This window comes from Chelonia mydas, chromosome 14, assembly GCF_015237465.2.
Source record: "Chelonia mydas isolate rCheMyd1 chromosome 14, rCheMyd1.pri.v2, whole genome shotgun sequence".
Taxonomy (NCBI): Eukaryota; Metazoa; Chordata; order Testudines; family Cheloniidae; genus Chelonia; species Chelonia mydas.
Window position 1 is genome coordinate 32875698 of NC_051254.2, and position 18656 is coordinate 32894353.

The following is an 18656-nucleotide window of genomic DNA, read 5'->3' on the forward strand; positions in this document are numbered from 1 at the left end:
GGCTGATCCAGCCCCTTCCTGTGCCCCGGGCACCATCCGGGCGGCAGCCCTCGCTCGGAGCCTCGGGCCACCTTCCCAGCCCGCGGGCAGCGGGTTTCATTAGCCGGGGCCACCAGGGGGCTCCGGAGGCTGCTCGGGGACGGAGGCTGGGCTCGCTGCCTCTCGCTCTGCTCGGGGTCGGAGCTTCCCGGGTCAAACGCTGCCGCCTCCATTGTCTGGGAGCCGGGAGCGGGACCGAGCAGCGGCTGCAGCGGGGTCTGTGCCGGGGAGAGACCTGCATTAACCCCGCTCTGTGCCCAGCCCCTGGGGCAGCCCTGGGCTCTTCTCGCCCCAGCTCCCGAGCCGGAGCCTGCAGGGGATGCAGAGACCCGGGGGACCGCGCTGGGGCGCGCGGGGGGGGAACAGCGCTGGGAGATCTCTGGGGTCCTGGAGAAAAGCTCCAGCCAGGGGCACAGGGCGCTGGGTCCCCGCTGTCTGTCCCCCTCGGGCAGGGTCTCTGGGTCTGTCCCTGGGCTGGGCCTGAGCCGGACCCACTGCGCAGGGGTTAGGGGGTGAATGGGGTGAAGCCCTTTGAGAGCCCCCGAGGGAAAGCCCTAGAGAAGGGCAGGGCTGTGGCGGGTGTTCGGTTAGTTGGTTTCCCACAGAAAAGGGGCACTGCCCGAAACCCAGCAATGAAAGGGGTAAAACAGTGACACGTGCCTATAAATTAGCCCCCGAATGTGCCCCCAGCCAGGGCAGTGTCCTGGGTGCACACGGATGCCCTTTGCACACTCAGAGGGGGAGAGGAGTGGCTGGAAAATAACGGTGGGTGCAGAACTGTGGGTGTAAATTCAAAGGCTGATCCTGGTTCAAGCGAGTAATAAAGTGACCAAGTGTTTGCCAAGCCTGGCAGAGTCTAGATCCTCTGTCTGCAGGGAAAGAGGCTGGGGGTGGGGTGGTATTAGGGTGTGAAATGAACCAAAGCCCCTTCTGAGACCTCCACAATTGCCCATCTCGCCCTGACAGGCTGCAGAATAATGTCCATGTTTTGATCCAGATCGCCCCATCCTCCCAGGGGACAGGGCAAGGAAATGGCTGAAGTGGAACAAGCTCAGGTAGGAGATGGTGGGTTTGGTCTGGACTGAATTCGGGGGCAGGGGGCAGGGAAAGAAAAACAAAAGGAGAACAGGAAATGAAATCTTTCTTCTGGGTTCTGTGAATGTGGGGCGTGAAATCCAGTGACATTACCAGCAGGGGTTGGGGGATATTCCCCCATGTGAGGTCACAAAACCCTGGATGGGCCAATATCAGAGGCCTATTGCCCTTGCACAGCAGCCATGAGGTCCCTGGAAAGTCAGGGGATGGGCTTGAATAAGAACGGCCAGACTGGGTCAGACCAAAAGTCCATCTAGCCCAGTATCCTGTCGTCCATCAGTGGCCAATGCCAGGTGCCCCATAGGGAATGAACAGAACAGGTGATCATCAAGTGAGCCATCCCCTGTCGCCCATTCCCAGCTTCTGGCAAACAGAGGCTAGGGACACTCAGAGCAGTGGTTCTCAACTGGGAGTCCTTGTTCCCTGTGGGTCCATGAGCCCTTTTGGGGGCGTCATGGGGCCCCACCTCTAAACCCTGGTGCCCCGAGCCCTGGCACCCGCCCCCCGTGGGCTGAAGACCTCAGCCGCAGCGTCCCCCTGCGGGGCTGCAACCGGGAGCAGCGCGGGGCTGAAACCCCTCCCGCCTCCCTCAGTGAAGCTGGAAGTGGTGGAGCTGAAGCCCCGATGCAGGCAGAAACCTTGAGCCCATGGACAGACTTAAGGGGGCACAAGCCGGTTGCCCCTCCAAATTTCAGTGCCTTATCCAGAGTGGGGCAGGCCTGGGGCCAGCCCTCCAACCTCCTCCTCTCCCCCAGCCCGGCTCAGACCCTTGGCCAGGTTGTAGGTGGGAAGCCAGAGCCAGGCAGTGCAGGCAGCTGCTGCTCAGGCTGGTGTCCTGGAGCAGGCAGCCGGGGCATTCCCCTGTCTGCTGCTGGTGCCCGGAGTTGTGGCTGCTCCTCAGTTCCCAGCCCCCTTTGACTGCTCACGCAGCCAGTCAGAGCTGCCCAGGTGGGGACCCGGTTCTGGGGCCAGCAGAGCCCTCGGGGAGCAGCCACCGGCACACAGCCCCAGACAGGTGGGTGGCCTGCTGAGGTGAGTCGGGGGTGGAGGTGGCGCTCCCTCCCTGGACCCCGCTGTGCGGAGCTGGCCCAAGCCCCCCCAAATAGAAGTCAAACTACGCCTATGCCCAAAGGTCCCACTCCTGGCCCCCAAGTCCCGAACCCAGCAGGAGGTAGCAGAGCGATTCCTCTGTAGGCTGCAATGTGGTGTGTGGGGAGGGCATGTGTGGGAAGGGTAGGAGGGATTCGGAGGCAGAGATGGGGGTCATGGGAGTTACAGAGCCCCCAGCCCGGCACTCAGACCTGCTTTGTCCTTTGCCCTCCATTTACTCTCTACTCTTCCCCCATCCCCTTCCCACCTGACCCCAGAAGTTCACCCCCCTCCCCCCGAACTCACTTTAGTACTCCCCTCCCCCCACACGGGTCTTATCCTTCCAGAGTCCATGTTTGCAGAGGGTGAGCTGATTAAACCTGGGGCTCATTAGAAGCAGGCTGTGTTCTACTCCCTCCGCTCTCCCCGCCACACTCCACACCCCTGCTGTCCCCTCCACTTCCCCATCTTCCCTCCTCACTCCTCCCCCACACCCTCCCCGTCACTCCTCCACTTTCACTCCTTCCCCAAACTGGTTCCCCTCCCCTCCATCCCTGCAGTGCCTTCTGCTTCCCCCGCAACCCCGCTCCTCCCCCTGCAGGTCCCACTCAAAAGCCATCCTCTAAGGCTGTGTTATGTCTGGTACAGTCCAGGCTGTACGATCTCGCCATGCAGCCAGCTCAGCCACTGCCCGTGATGTGCACACAGCAGCAGGGAGCACCAGAGGGATTCCTCTGCCTGCAGTGCCCAGTGGGCACTCTGCGGGCTGGATTTGGTCTCTAAATCAGGCTTTTCTGGTTTTCATTTTCACCCAATCAGCAGGATGCTGCCAGTGGCTCCCTAGAACATTCCCTGAATTTTGGAATGGATCGGCTGCAGTGTCCAACAGCTATCGCATCACAGACACAGGGAGAAATCCCTTTGAGTGGTACGTCGAGCCTCGCTTCCCCCTCCGGCAGGAAAGTTGGAAGCACTTACATTTCCCTTCCAGTGTCTGAGTTTGTAGGGGGGATTTCATCCCCCGAATGTGTGTGTGTGTCACTGCAGGGGGAATCTCAACCTGCAACACAGCACATGCAAAACTGAAGCCCCACACTACTCACTGACAGAGGGATTCAACCCCCTGGGAAGGGGAAGCTGCCCTTGTGTCCCTCTCCACCTCCCTTGCTTACCCAGCACCTATATCTTCTCTCCATCCCAGGTAGTCTCTTGCAAACTTGCCCCAACCCTATATTCACCTCTTTTTCCCTTCACAGTCTCATACCTCTCACAGCTGCTATTTCCCCACATGTCCCTGCCCACTGTAAGTCCCCTCACACTCCTTCCTGCACCTCTTCCCTCTCCTTTCTACAACACACCTTCCCCTGAAGCCTCCTAAAGCTCCCCCTGCACCCAACTTCCCCTCCACTCCATCTTCACTACCAAGCCCACACATCTTCCTGAACCCCCTTAATGTCAATCTGCCCCCCACAAATCACCCTTCACTCCGCTCGGCCTCCCTCTAGCTCCTGAGACTTACCCTGTATCCGCCTCACCCCACTCCCCACATTACACAGCACCCTCCCACCATCTGCCCCACACCCACACTTTACCCCCCTCCATCTCTCATGCCTTCCCCACTCATTCCCTTTACCACCACCGCTCTGCCTCTAACTTCCCACATTCCCTTTTCTATTCAGTTTCCTATCTAGTCTCCCAAGCACAGAGCGGCAGCCATATTCTCTGCGGAGAGCATGGCTCCTGTTTCAAAGAAAACCATGGGAGGTGGTGGCCATCTTTATTAGGGGAAGCCTCACTTCTACATGCCAAACATGTAGGGAAATGGTGGCCATTTTGATTTCAGACCCCCTGAAAGTGATGGGAGATGGCAGCCATGTCGAACAGGGGACAGTGCAAGTACTGTCAACCTGTGGAACTCATTGCCAGAGGATATTGTGATGGCCAAGAGTATGACAGGGTTCAAAAAAGAACTAGATAAATTCATGGAGGATAGGTCCATCAATGACTATTAGCCAGGAATGGCAGGGATGGTGTTCCTAGCCTCTGTTTGCCAGAAGTTGGGAGTGGGCGACAGGGAATGGATCACGTCATGATTCTCTGTTCCGTTCATTCCCTCTGAAGCACCTGGCATTGGCCACTGTTGGAAGACAGGATACTGGGCTAGATGGACCTTTGGTCTGATGCAGTATGACTGTTCTTATGTTCTGTGCTAGGAATTGTGAGATCATGGGATAATTTTATAACTCTCAACTAAATATTGTGAGACCTGTGATGAAATCACTGCAGTCAACAGCACTGGGCATCACAGTTTCACCACAGAAACAGTGTAGGTTTTTAATGAACAATTTGAGAAATTTTACCCTTCTTCCCCAGAGAAATCAGGGAGATTTACCAGCCTTATCCATTACATGGTTGACCACTGCACATGGCACCTCCTCCTGGTGGCTCTGGGGATTAGCTCCTGACAGGTGCTGCACTCTAGCAGTATCTCTCCCATCATGTTGTGGACCCCTCTCACCCCTGGAATTGCAGTTTCCCCTTCATGACTCAGCCCTTGGGCCGGGTCACCATACGTGTTCCCCCCCTTCCATCCGGGCTATCAAAGTCCCTCTTGACAATCTGGGGCTCAGGCAGTCTCACTGCCCCACCAGTGCCACTTCATCAGTGGCTGGTAGGGGGACTCGGGGCCCCCCCTCTACTCTGGGTCCTGGCTCAAGGGCCCTCTAATCCGCAGCCAATCTCTGGCCTACTCCATACCTCGCTACTTTTCCCCTGAGCCTTGCCACCCTCTCTGGTTCTCCCCTTTCACTGGGTTTGCAAAGCCAAGCTCCCTCCTCCCAGGGCGTGACTGCAGCCTGCCTTTCTGCTGCCCCGTCTGTAGCCAGCTTCCTGGCTTATATAGGCCCCGCCTGTCCCTGCATAGGTGAGCCTCTCTCTAATTAGTAGCCTCTAGCCTAAAGTTCTGCTGTTTGCAGCCTAATTAGCTGATTGGGCCTAACTAGCCCAATTCAGTTCTTCCAGGGCCAGTGTGGGGAGCACCCCACATCACAAGGCCTGAGACTGAGCTGGGAGCATTGTGACTGGGGGAACAGGTCCTGAGTGGGGGACTCTGGCTGTTTCAGGGGCAGGTGACCTTCGAGGAGGTGGCTGTGTATTTCACAGAGGAGGAGTGGGCTCTGCTGGACCCACTTCAGAGAAACCTCTACATGGATGTGATGCAGGAGAATTATGAGAACGTGACCTCGCTGGGTAAGAAATCCTGTCCCCTCGGGCATTCGAAGTAGGGGGATCTCTAATTAACCAAAATTGGCTTCTACTCAGGGTTCTTTCCTGGTCCCCTAGATTTCAGGGGGATCAACCCCATAGTCCCCAGAACGCTTGAGAGACAGCCTGTCACCTCCATACCCCTTCCAGGGAAGAGGTAATTCGGAGACAGTGTGGACATATTAATCCATCCCCATCAAAGGGAGAGTGTGGGCGGTGTGTTCCTTTTGTCTTTTTAAATATGGGCTCATTCTCACATTCTGGGATTGTGTGTCCTCCTCTTCCCAGGACTGGCACTGTGCCTGGAAAGGGCTCTGGTCTAAGCAGGGTTACAAAGGGGTAAGAGGTTGAATGAAGTCTTGTTCTATGCCAGATTCTTAAAATCCCCCAGTGTGGAGATCCTTGAATCGCCTGCAGAAGAAACGGCACATCTCCCAGGAACCATCCGATCTGCTCGAATGGTCTCCAGGAACATTTCCCCACCTGTTGGTTTATTCCACCCAGCACAGCACATCTGGAAACATCTGTGTCTCCGAGTAACTGTAAGACCCTGGTTTCACCTCTTTTCTTTCCCTGGAGCAGGATTTCCCATTCCCAAACCTGAGGTGATCTCCCAGCTGGAACAAGGGGAAGAACTGTGGGTCACAGAGCTACAGGCCTGTGTGGAAAGGGAGATCCCGAGAAACCCCACCCCAGGTGAGGAATTAATTATATGGATTCACAATCCACTCATTATTGGCACAAACAGCTGGGATTCCCACAAAGGGCCTACAAGTTTCTTGCTTTCTGCCTCGCTTCACCTGGGTCTGGATTGTCCCCAGCAGGTACTGTGTCCTCACAGCAGATGTCACTCATGGCTCCTGTCTTTCCTATCTCCCCAAGAGATATTCCTGTTTGTTCCACCCCTTAGCCATTCCCCTTCCTTAGCTTCCCTTTCTCCTTGACACAGGGAAGGACTCATGTCTGGATTCTCTCTCTGTCCTAGCAGGTGAGGGGTTGGTGGGTGAGAATGAGAAGAATCCTGAACAGAAAGATGCTGAGCAAGTAGAACCACAGGGGACCTTACTGGGAATATCTGAAGGTGATGTTTCCCAGAGTCTGGTGCAAGGGGATACCTGTGAGGGTCAGCCCAGACCAGAGAGGCTGCAGGGAGACCACCAAGGGGAGAGACAGAATAAATCCACTCTCCGAGATGGAAGTTTGAATAACCTGAATGAAACTGTGATCCGCCCAAGGATCTGCACTGAAGAAAAACCGCATGAAGATGCTGGATGCAGGAAAAATTTCAGTGAGAGTCCACACCTGATTGTACATCGAAGAATCCACAAGGGAGAGAAAATCTATAAATGCCTCGAGTGTGGGAAAAGCTTCAGTCGTAGCTCAAACCTCATTGCGCATCAGAGAGTCCATACAGGAGAGAGACCCTATAAATGCCCAGAATGTGGGAAAAGCTTCAGCCGCAGCTCAAACCTCATTGCACATCAGAGCGTCCATACGGGAGAGAGACCCTATAAATGCCCCGAGTGTGGGAAAAGCTTCAGCCGCAGCTCAAATCTCATTGTACATCAGAGTGTCCATACGGGAGAGAGACCCTATAAATGCCCCGAGTGTGGGAAAAGCTTCAGTTGTAGCTCACATCTTATTGCACATCAGAGAGTCCATACGGGAGAGAGACCCTATAAATGCCTCGACTGTGGGACAACCTTCAGTTGTAGCTCACACCTCATTACACATGAGAGAGTCCATACCGGGGAGAGACCCTATAAATGTCTTGAATGTGGGAAAAGCTTCAGTTGTAGCTCACACCTCATAGCACATCTGAATGTCCATACAGGACAGAGACCCTATAGATGCCTCAACTGTGGGAAGAGCTTCAGTGGTAGCTCAAACCTCATTGCACATCAGAGAGTCCATACTGGAGAGAGACCCTATAAATGCCCCGAGTGTGGGAAAAGCTTCAGTCGTAGCTCACATCTCATTACACATCAGAAAGTGCACATGGGAGAGAGACCCTATAGTTGCCTTGACTGTGGGTAAAGCTTCAGTTACAGCTCAGTCCCTATTAAAAATCAGAGAACTGACACTCTAGGGAGACCTTATGTGTGTTCTGTCTGTAGGAAAAGCTACAAGGCAAAGGTTCTCAAATATCCCACCAGAAACTGCACACAGGATAGAAGGTGGTGGGAGCTCTCGCTGGGGGCAAATGGGTCTGCGTCCTCCTGCAGCAAAGTGTAAATGTGGAGGGTCTGGATAGGAGTAGAGGGCAAGTGGATCATTTTGGTTTCAGTGGGGGATGGTTGGTGTTGGCCAGGGACGAGGGAACTCTTGGTACTGAGGAGCTGGTCGGGGGGAGCAGGTAATGGGATGAGTTGGGTGACATTTCTGTGGGTTACACACACACTTTACAGTACAGAGAAGAGGTAAAAATCCCTGGTCGCAGTTTGTGTCTGACTCATCTCTGCCCCTTGGGACGGAGGGAGGGGGACGTTATTCAGGGAAGCAGTGAAGGGGGCCTGTGGGTCTGTAGTTATAAAGCAGTGAGAGCTGCTGGTCTGAAGTGACAGGATTTCAGAACAGGGCTCAGTGTACTGGCTATCTCTACAGACAGTGAGGTGGGCTGGAGATTGGGGAATTCATGGGGAGTTTCCTGAGGAGGTGACCTTTGGGATATTGCACGGTTGCTGTGCAGGCAGTATGGTGTAATAGTGAAAGCAGGGAGTTTAGGAATCAGGACTCTGGGTGGGGAGTAGGGTCTAATTACTCCTGGGGGAATTCTGCACCAAAAAATTAAATGCCAAAAAAATAAAAATTCTGTGCACAATATTTTAAAATTCTGCAAATTTTATTGGTCCAAATAAAACTACATAATCATGCCAGTTTCAATTATTTTAGTAATTTATTTCAAAATACCTGTCAGCAAGTATGTCTGTAGCAATACAGACATACACAAAAATTCCCCCAGGAGTAGAGAGTTAAAGCAACCGTTATGACAACCCAGTTCCTGTTTCTCTGCCCCTTCCATCCCCCAGAGCCCAGCCGGGGGGCCAGACACCCACAACCCCTCCCCTCCAGAGCCCAGATGTGCCTCCCCAGCCAATACACCTAACCTGCCTACCTCTCCAGAGCCCAGCTGCGGGCCCTCCCCAGCCCACCAGGACCCAGCCACAGGGTCCCCCCGGCCCAGATACCTGCATCCCTTCCCCCCAGAGCCCAGCCATGCCCCCCACAGCCCAGGCACCTGCTCCCTTCCCCCCCCCCCCACAAAGCCCAGGGATAAGCCTGATGCTGGGTCCCAGGCTTGTGTAGCGATTACTGCACTCCACCGCCTCCTTCCCTTAGGGCATGCTGGGAATTGCAGCTGCCAGGAACCCTCCAGCTCCCTCCTCCCCCTGCCCAGCTCTACTGGGTCCAGCAGCCCCTAGTGATGACCAGCAGCTCTGCAGCCCATTTCTGTGGGGGAAAGGAAATTCTGCGTGCACATTAATTTCTGCAAAATTCTGCATTGTGCAATGGCACAGAATTCCCCCAGGAGTAAGTCTAATGGGTTAGAGTAGGAAGGACAGTGAAACCTATGAATCTGCAGTCCTCCATTCCATTCCCAGCTCTGCTAATGGTTACATTTGTGACCTTCTACCAGCAGCCCTTCTCCTTTCCTGGCTTTCCCTGGTGGGAGACTGTTTTAGTAAGCCAGAGGGAAAGTTTTAGCTGGATTCCTTTGTCCCTGTCTCCATGCAGAGGCTCTGTTCATGTTGTCACATGCTGGGGTTATTCCTAAAGGAACTGCCCTGGGAGGATTTTTCTCCATTTTCTGGATGGTCAGGGAGACGAGAGGGTCTCGTGTTTCTGGAAATGTGGGTTTCAGGAAAGTCGTCTTCTTGTTGACGTTTTTACCTCTGTTGGTTTCTGGTTTTTCAGAGAAATGCTAATAAAATGTTGGCTGTGATTCTCCCATCACCCTGGGTGTCCCACAAGTTTCCTGTGTTCTTGAGCTCTAGGGATGGTGGGCCAGATGTCCCAAACCAGGTCAGTTCCTCCCTTATGCACTGCCCCTCAGCCGGAATTGCTCATTCCCCCAAATCCAGCCCTTTTGCTGATGTCTCTGTGCATCTGGTTTTAAAAGGGGCTCTGGGCTCCTCCATGTCTTTGTTCTTGTGACTCTGGGTTCAGTCTCTGTTTCTTTCCTTCCTCTGTCCGACAGGTTTAATCAGTGCAGGGGATAAACCACCTCAGAATCCAGGAGCCCTGGTTGGGCGTGAGCCCCAGCGGTTGCTTAGAACTGGAGCAGCTGGTCACTGGGAGGCTGGATACATGAACGTTTCCAGATGGGGAGCAGCCCATCTCCTCCCTGGCAGCATCTCCAATGTCTCTTCCCTCTTCCTGCTCTGTGCCTAGCTCAGTGTGGGATCCAGTGACTCCCAGGCAGAATTGTGACATTTCCCTGTGGACTCAACAGCGGCAGGCTCTCAGATGTCCACCATCCCAGGTCATCGTTTCCCATCAAATGCCTGCTCCCGCTCCCAGGTTCCTAGTGGTTTCTCTGATGCTCTTGCTCCCTCTGTGGTAACTGTTGTAATAACTGGACCTACAAATTTACTGTCATTGTCAGGGGTGCCATTTCAGATGTGGGGGCAGGGGGGAGAGGAACTTTAACCATGATTCCAGGAGCTACTTAGGCACCTGAAAACTCTATTTCTTTTGGCAGATGATAGCCTAGAAATTACCTGACAGGAGCACTGTATCTGATTCCTATATAAAGAAAAATATATATACAAACACCAGTTAAAGCCATATTTTAATTCTATATGTAAGTTTAGAACAATCAGGAGATAATGCAGTAAAATATTCCCAATCCCAAGCCTTGAGGTTTCATAAGAACGGCCAGACTGGATGAGACCGAAGGTCCATCTAGCCCAGTATCCTGTCTTCCGCCAGTGCCAGGTGTTTCAGAGAGAATAATGGCACAGGCAATCTTCAAGTGATCCATCCCAGGTTGTCCACTCCCAGCTTCTGGTAAACAGGCTGGGGACACCAACACTGCCCATCCTGGCTAATAGCCATTGATGGACCCATCCTCCATGAACTGATCTAGGTCTTTTTTGAACCCTATTATAGTTTTTGGCCTTGACAATTTCTCCTGGCAACTAGTCCCGTAGGCTGACTATGCTTTGTGTGAAGAAATACTTCCTTTTGTTTGTTTTAAACCTGCTGCCCAGTAATTTCATTGGGTGACCCCTAGTTCTTGTGTGATGAGAAGGAATAAATACGATTTCCTTATTTACTTACTCTGCTCCCAGTCAACGTTTTATAGACCTCTCTCCTATCCCCCCTTAGCTGTCTCTTTTCCAAGCGGAGCAGTCCCAGTCTTTTTCATCTCTCCTCATACGGAAGCTGTTCCATGCCCCTCATCAATTTTGTTGCCCTTCGCTGAACCTTTTCCAATTCCAGTATAGCTTTTTTGAGATGGGGTGACCAGATCTGCAAGCAGTATTCAAGATGTGGGCGTACCATGGATTTATAGAGAGGCAATATGATATTTTCTGTCTTATTATCTATCCCTTTCCTAACAGTTCCTAACATTCTGTTCGCTTTTTTGACTGCTGCTATACACTGAGCAGATGTTTTCAGAGAACCATCCACAATGACTCCAAGCTCTCTTTCTTGAGTGGTAACAGCTAATTTGGACCCCATCATTTTGGTTTTGTGTAAGTGGGATTATGTTTTCCAATGTGTGTTACTTTTCTTTTACTTTCCTCTATCAGTTTTGGAGCCTTAATACAAGAACTAATAACTTTAATGGGTAAATAAAATTCATGCTGAATATTTGCTCAAAATCATTGTCTTTACAACATCACACCAATCACCCTCAAACACCCACATACTTTTTAATTTTAATTATATTACCATTTGGAAAATTATACTCAAGCAAATATATGCAGTCTTAATTTGTATCTCATTTCTCATCAAAAAGTTATGAAGTCTAAAGTAGTTGAGTTTCCCCTCAAACATTCTTCTGAAACATGGAATAACTAACAAACTAGAGAAGAAATTCATTTTGGCACTAGCTTAAAAAAAAAGGAAAAGCCAAAAAACTTTTAAAGTGATCATTGGAAAGAAAACATTACAATAGATTGACGAACATGGATTTCCTATCAGCTGTAATACATCTGAAGGTGTATTTCCAGTAGATAAAATATTATCACCTTTTTCCAATGGCAACCTGTTTTCTTTTCCAATTATGTTACTCAATAATAAGAAATAAAGTCTTAACATTGTAATCTATTTAAACAATGCATTTGATATTTCTAAAGCACAAATGAAAACACACTCCAGTTCAAGGTACTAAAGGTGTAAGGATTCAAAACATAAAAATGAATTTAAAAATTGATCTTGCATTTACTGAGCTTAAAGCCTGTTTTAACCTCTGGAAAATGTTCAGTTTTATAAGGTAATATAGAAATCCTGAGTATGTATCTACAGTGACCCAACCGGATGATTCTTAACTGTTCCTAATGAAAATATAATATGACACTACGTCTTAGATGTTATTAAGAAAAAAAAATTCCCAGGGTACAAAGACTAATTCTAGAAAGAAAATATTTTATTTGCTGAGTGAGAAGCAGAGGTATGGCCAATATCTTCCTCTGATTTCCATCAGCAGCAACTGAAATGTCAAAGGGAAGCACTGACTGTTACACTGAAAATAAAAGTGAGCAGTTTTGTGGGGGAGGCTTACGGAGAAGGAAACCCCCATCCCCTTAATGGTGCTCCTGCGGTTTATGCAGAGTCACTTTCTTGCCCAGCCCAGCCCTTTCCCCCGGGGTCTCTCCCCTCACCTGCAGGCTCCGGCTCAGGGGCTGGTGTTGGCAGAGCCCGGGGCTGCCCCAGGGGAAAGTTCCCACCTGGGCTGGGCACAGAGGAAGCGTTAATGAAGGTCTGTCCCGGAAACAGCTGCCCTGGGGGAGCCCAGATCCCAATGGAGGACACAGCAGCGTCTGACCCAGGAAACTCAACCCCCAATATCCTGAGCACGAGCAGCCTCCTCAGCCTTAGCAATAATTAACAAAGAGCCCTAGTGACTAGGATGACCAGATAGCAACTGTGAAAAAACGGGACGGGGGTGGGGGGTAATAGGTGCCTATATAAGAAAAAGTCCCAAAAAACGGGACATCTGGTCACCCTACTAGTGACAGCAATGAATGAACTGAATGCAGCTGAGAAACAATCTCAGCTGTGTTAACAGCTGCACAGCAGCTTCTCTATGGCCACTAAAGGGCTCTGGTTAGTGCCAACGGATCAGCAGAGCATCGGCTCAGCTTTATTTGCTGCTGCTTCTTTTGGGATGTATGAACCCCGCCCGGGCTGAGCCGGAGCCTGCAGGTGAGGGGAGAGACCCGGGGGAAAGGGCTGGGGCCGGGCAGGGAAGTGACTCTGCACCAGCGGCCCCTCGTCTCCAGGGGTGTTGGAACAATTTGTACAGTCAGGGTGCTGAGAGCCATTGAACCAAACTGTAAACCCTGGATATAATGACACGTTTCAGAGTAACAGCCGTGTTAGTCTGTATCCTCAAAAAGAAAAGGAGGACTTGTGGCACCTTAGAGACTAACAAATTTATTTGAGCATAAGCTTTCGTGACCTACAGCTCACTTCTTCGGATGCATGTAGTGGAAAATACAGTGGGGAGATTTTATATACACAGAGAACATGAAACAATGGGTTTCATAATAGCTCACCTTACCTGATCACTCTCGTTACAGTGTGTATGGTAACACCCATTGTTTCATGTTCTCTGTGTATATAAAATCGCCGTGCTGCTGCCCTCACTGACACCACGGGGCTCTGCTCCCCTGAGCGCCTGCAAGAACTGATCCGGCTTCAGGAGGAGAGAGGACCCAGTCTCCCAGCTCAAGAAGAGAGAGACAGGGAGTTAGGGAAATAACAGGGAGAGGAGAAGAGTGGGTGATACAGGGGAGAGGGGGGCATTTAGTCTTAATTTAAGAATCCTGCTCTGGGGAGCGCAGTGGTCTTCCAGGCCAAAGGACCGGGTGAGGCAAGGTCATGCATTAATGAACAGTGCAGAATCTGTTCCTGTCACTAGACTGCACTAATGCATATGTACCAGGGGGCAGAAGTATCACTGCCCTCGATGCTGCCCCATCCCAGCTATGAGTGCTTGCCTGAGCAACCTTAATAACATTCTTTAGTCTTTTGTGTGTGTGTGTGTGTGTGTAGGTAATACTGATATCAATGCTCTGATATTGCTGCTCTTTACAATGATTTAATCCGGAGATAGCCTCTCCAGTCTCTAGTGCTTCTCTCCAAGAATCAAATGTTACTGTAATAGCCATCAGATATTTTCCCTTTTCTCAGTTATTGAATTTTTATATAAAAATCCCCACCCAGATTTCAATCCTTTTCTATTTATTAATATTTTCACAAAACATTTGCACATTTTTCTATCTAAATATCCCATGTTGATGTAAAATCTCAAATGTTGTCCTGGTAATTAACAAACATTAATGTAACACTGTGTTTTGTCATAAACCCTCCATCTTCAGCCCAACAACCTGGAGAGACAATCAGGACCAGTGCTTTCCACTGAGTCCCCACGTTCCCTACCTCAGAGCTCTTTCCCCACAGCCAGCTAATATGCACTAAGGCATATCTGGGACCTGCAAAGCCAGCCACGGAGGCAGCAGGTAGCCCAACATTTGTATTTACAGGGCAACTGTTAACAATCCCCTGCTCCTGTTCTGGGGGTCTGCAGTGGATGGGTTCCAGGGCTGGGGAAATAAAGCACCAAAGAGACTTCCCAGGAACCTGCCAACAATATTAAGGGCCATTTTTGCTCATTATCCAACACCGACAACTCCGGGAGTTTGACAAACTAAATTCTACTTTATTAATTAAAACCAGGAAATAAAAGCAAAACTTCCCCCACTGCCTAGGAACCAGCAACAGTCCAGCTTTTTAAAGCTGGTAGAAAAGTGCAGACACTCCATGAGAGATGTTGAGATCCAGTCATAAAAACCAACGGTCTGAGTGCAGGAAATGCAGAGACTTTGGGTTCTGGGGAACCAGTGAACAGGGTGCATTTTACAGAAGTATCCCAGCTGAGGTTTCTATTCCTGTGGGGATGTCCCTGGTGTGTGGGGAGGTCGGCGGGGGGAAGTGGGGCAGAGAGTCAGACTTTTTTAGGCTCCTAACCTGCAGATTTAGATGCCTAAATCCCATTTTTAGGAGCTGCTGCACTCCACAAAACCCCTACTCAACTGCCGCCCAACCCTGTAGGTGCCTAAACTCATTCGGCACCTAGCTTTTTGCTGTACAAGTTCCCTCTGGGCATGCGCACTGCTGCCGCTGCTCTCTGTGTGTCCAGGCGCCTCAGCCCCAGAGCGATCCGTGAGCTTGGGGGAGACAGGCATTCGCCTGCAGGGAGCAATCAAAAAGATGCTGTCCCTTTAGCCCAGTGGTTAGGGCACTCACCTAGGAGACAGAGGTTCAAGTCCTCCTTCTATCTAGTGAGGAGAAGGGATCGACTACCGCTCAGGTGAGAGCTCTAACCACTAGGCTATGAGATATTCTGATGGGGGGGGAGGTCCTCTCCTACTGAAGTTGTTCCACTTTAATTCAATAATGTAATATCAATGAGGCCAAAGAAAACGTGAGAATTGCTCTATAGTCCAGTGGTGGCAGATCACTGATCAGATCCCTTCTTCTCATCAGGCAGAGAAAAGACTGGAACCAGGAGGCCTCCCACAACCCAGGTCAGTACCCTAATCACGGAGCTAAAAAGTTTTAAACAAGGGCCTTCCTCCCCCTCCTCCTGGGCTGTTTTGGAGCCTTTGCGCATGGAGAAACCTCAGGGGCACAGTGGGGTGTCCCCAGTAACCATTGTTAACTAAATCTATCCAAACAGGAAAGGCCTAGTTACATACACGCTGCTGCTCCAAGTGGTTTCTGACTGCTCCTAAACCATAGAACACTGTGAGCGCCACTCGAGGGCTCACAAACCATTTAAAGGAATCACCTACAGTATATTCTCCTCCTCCCTTAACATAATATTATAGAAAAGTTACAAATGTATTCTCACTCCTGCTATAACTCAATATACAACATGCTACAAATTCAGTCTGAGAGGTGGTTTATGACTTCCTTGTCTAGATGACGTTTCACAGGCATCATGACAGCCTCTGGAACAGTGCCTGTGTTTTCTGGAGAGCTGTATCAGCAACACCTTCCTGCTGTGTAATGTTAGGGTCACTTGTAGTAGAAACTGGGACGTGAGACTCACTGGTGCTATCACGAGTCTGTGGCTGCGGCTATATCATAGGCGGGCTATTTTCAACAGGCATCACTGGGGTAGGACATCCCGGTGAATGTGTGCTAAAAACCTGGTGCTGATATCTTCTCCATGACCTGTTTGGTGCCACTTCTACCCACTAGACAGTGCGCTGGTCAGTGACATCAGGCTTCCATAAATTACCTCTGTAGTCTCTTACTAAGACACTTTTTCACACATGAAAACTGCACAATCCAGGATGACTTTTTGCGCCCAGTTGATCAGACAGTATCTTATAAATGTCTCTCGGGCTTTAACAAGTCCAGTCCAGATATTAAATGATGTCTCATCAGCAACATCACTCACGTCTGATTTGTTGCAGTACTTATTGCATTTCTATAGGCCAAAGGAAAATTCACAGTCTTGTGTTGTAAGTTACCTTTATCCAGAGGCATAATCCAAATCACTTGCTTGAATGGCTGGATAAACCATTCCAGTAATCCCTGTGTGGCAAGATGGTGAAGCGCTGATGTGATACGTCTGATACTATTTATCTGACATACACTTTAAACTCTTTGGATATGAATTAGGGGTATGGAACAGCTGCCGTATGAGGAAAGAATAAGACTGGGACTTTTCAGCTTGGAAAAGAGACAACTAAGGGGGGATCTGACAGAGGTCTATAAAATCATGACTGGATGTGGAGAAAGTAAATAAGGAAGTGTTATTTACTCCTTCTCCTAACACAAGAATTAGGGGTCACCAAATAAAATTAATAGGCAGCAGGTTTAAAAGAAACAAAAGGCGGTATTTTTTCACACAATGCACAGTCAACCTGTGGAACTCCTTGCCAGAGGATGTTGTGAAGGCCAAGACTATAACAGGGGTCAAAAAAGAACTAGGTAAGTTCTTGGAGGTCAGGTCCATTAATGGCTATTAGCCAGAATGGGCAGGAATGGTGTCCCTAGCTTCTGTTTTCCAGAAGCTGGGAATGGGTGACAGGGGATGACTCACTTGATGATCACCTGTTCTGTTCATTCCCTCTGGGGCACCTGGCATTGGCCACTATCAGAGGACAGGATACTGGGCTAGATGGACCTTTGGTCTGACCCAGTATGGCCGTTCTTATGTTCTTTAATTGGTTCTATTGTCACTTACAATCTGCTCAGGACCTTCTATCTTCGACAACTATAACCGTCTTAAAATTTCTACCACCTGAGCTGAACAAACTGAATTCAAACAGAATATTTCCAGCCACTTAGAATGGGCATCTATTGCTATCAAAAACATATCTCCCAAATAGCCCAGCATAGTCTCTGTGGATTCACTGTCACACAGTAGTGGACTATTCCCAAGGATCATGTTCAAGAGTGTGTTATGTTTCGCTTACAAGGTTTGCATTGTTTTGCCATTTACAGTAAAAGCTGTGTTATCTGGCATGTTGGGGGAATGGGGGTGCTGGTTAATCAAAACTTCCAGTGAACTAAGTGTTATACTTACCAATGGAATACCAATTTTGAAAGAATTAGAATACAATAAAATGAATAAAGTATAAAAGAGTATACAGATAGTACTGCACTGCAGAGTGCTTGGTTTTTTGAAGCACTTAGGTGTATACAGGGAAAGTTTTCTATACAGAAGGTTATCTTATGACACTACATATCACTATGGGCAGTGCAATGCTTACACCCAGATCACTAAAAATACACTGAACACTAAAGCTATACTGAACATAATTTAATCTTTCCTTGATGATTCAGAAGGCACTTCAGGATCTTGCAGTGCCTCACGGTCAGCATTATCAACATCAATTATCACTGTAGATGTGAAAGGTGTAGGAGATTGGGCTGAATCTGTAATGACCCTATGACACACCCTGGAAGCTGCTTTTTTGAATAAATTCCTGATATCTGCTTGCTGCCTTGTCTTCTGCCTCTTTTGCATAAAAGTAGAGTGCAGGATGTGCAATTGCATAACCTCCTGGGCAGTAGACTAGTCCTGGCTATTAGACTGAAGACTTGTATTGGGAGAGATCAGAAATACCGGTTAATAGAGCTTTGCAGTTGATAAAGTGCCAGATAACAAAGCTTTTACTGTATGTATCAATCCCCGGCCACTACACAAAATTCCTAGCAAGGATTTGCATTGGTAGGCCTTGCCAGATGACCTAGATCTTTATAGTGTTTCCACCATCTCAGCAATGGTTATTTTTTGGTGGGTTTAACAGGCGCCACCTGTCTTTCATAAGTTATGTTATTAGAAATTATAGATTGTTCCAGTCTCTCGCTACAGGTGTGCAAGTCTCTACTGAGCTATCAGACAAATCCATTTCCCCCAAACAGCCACATATTTTTGTCTTTAAAAAAAAACCAACTCTCTAAATGAGCAGTTAACTTACAGTCCCAGCAAGTTTTCTCTGAAAACATCCATTCAGTGCGAAGCGGCAGTCAAAAAAGCTGACAGAATATTGGGAATCATTAGGAAAGGGATAGATAACAAGACAGAAAATATCATTTTGCCTCTATATAAATCCATGGTACAACCACATCTTGAATACTGTGTGCATATGTGGTTGCTCCATCTCAAAAAAGATATATTGGAACTGGAAAAGGTTCAGAAAAGGGCAACAAAAATGATTAGGGGTATGGAACAGCTTCCGTATGAGAAGAGATTAATAAGACTGTGATTTTTCAGCCTGGAAAAGAGACAACTAATGGGTGATAAGATAGAGATCTATAAAATCATGACTGGTGTGGGGAAAGAAAATAAGGAAGTGTTACTTATTCCATCTCATGACACAAGAACTAGGGGTCACCAAATTAAATTAATGGGCAGCAGGTTTCAAACAAACAAAAGGAAGTATTTCTTCACACAAGGCACAGTCAAACTG

At 49.3% G+C, this 18656-nt stretch overlaps 1 protein-coding gene and 1 pseudogene across 1 annotated transcript in view; both read left to right on the plus strand.

Moving 5' to 3' along the window:
- Positions 1-266: 266 nt before the first annotated feature.
- Positions 267-18656, plus strand: part of LOC114022212 (zinc finger protein 184) — a 68834-nt gene continuing 50444 nt past the window's right edge. Inside the window, 3 exon segments of the mRNA XM_027833293.3 lie at positions 267-1094; positions 5346-5472; positions 6070-6092. Coding sequence (XP_027689094.3) covers positions 1071-1094; positions 5346-5472; positions 6070-6092 — 174 coding nt within the window. The 5' untranslated portion in view covers positions 267-1070.
- Positions 6179-9441, plus strand: LOC122462967 (annotated as a pseudogene).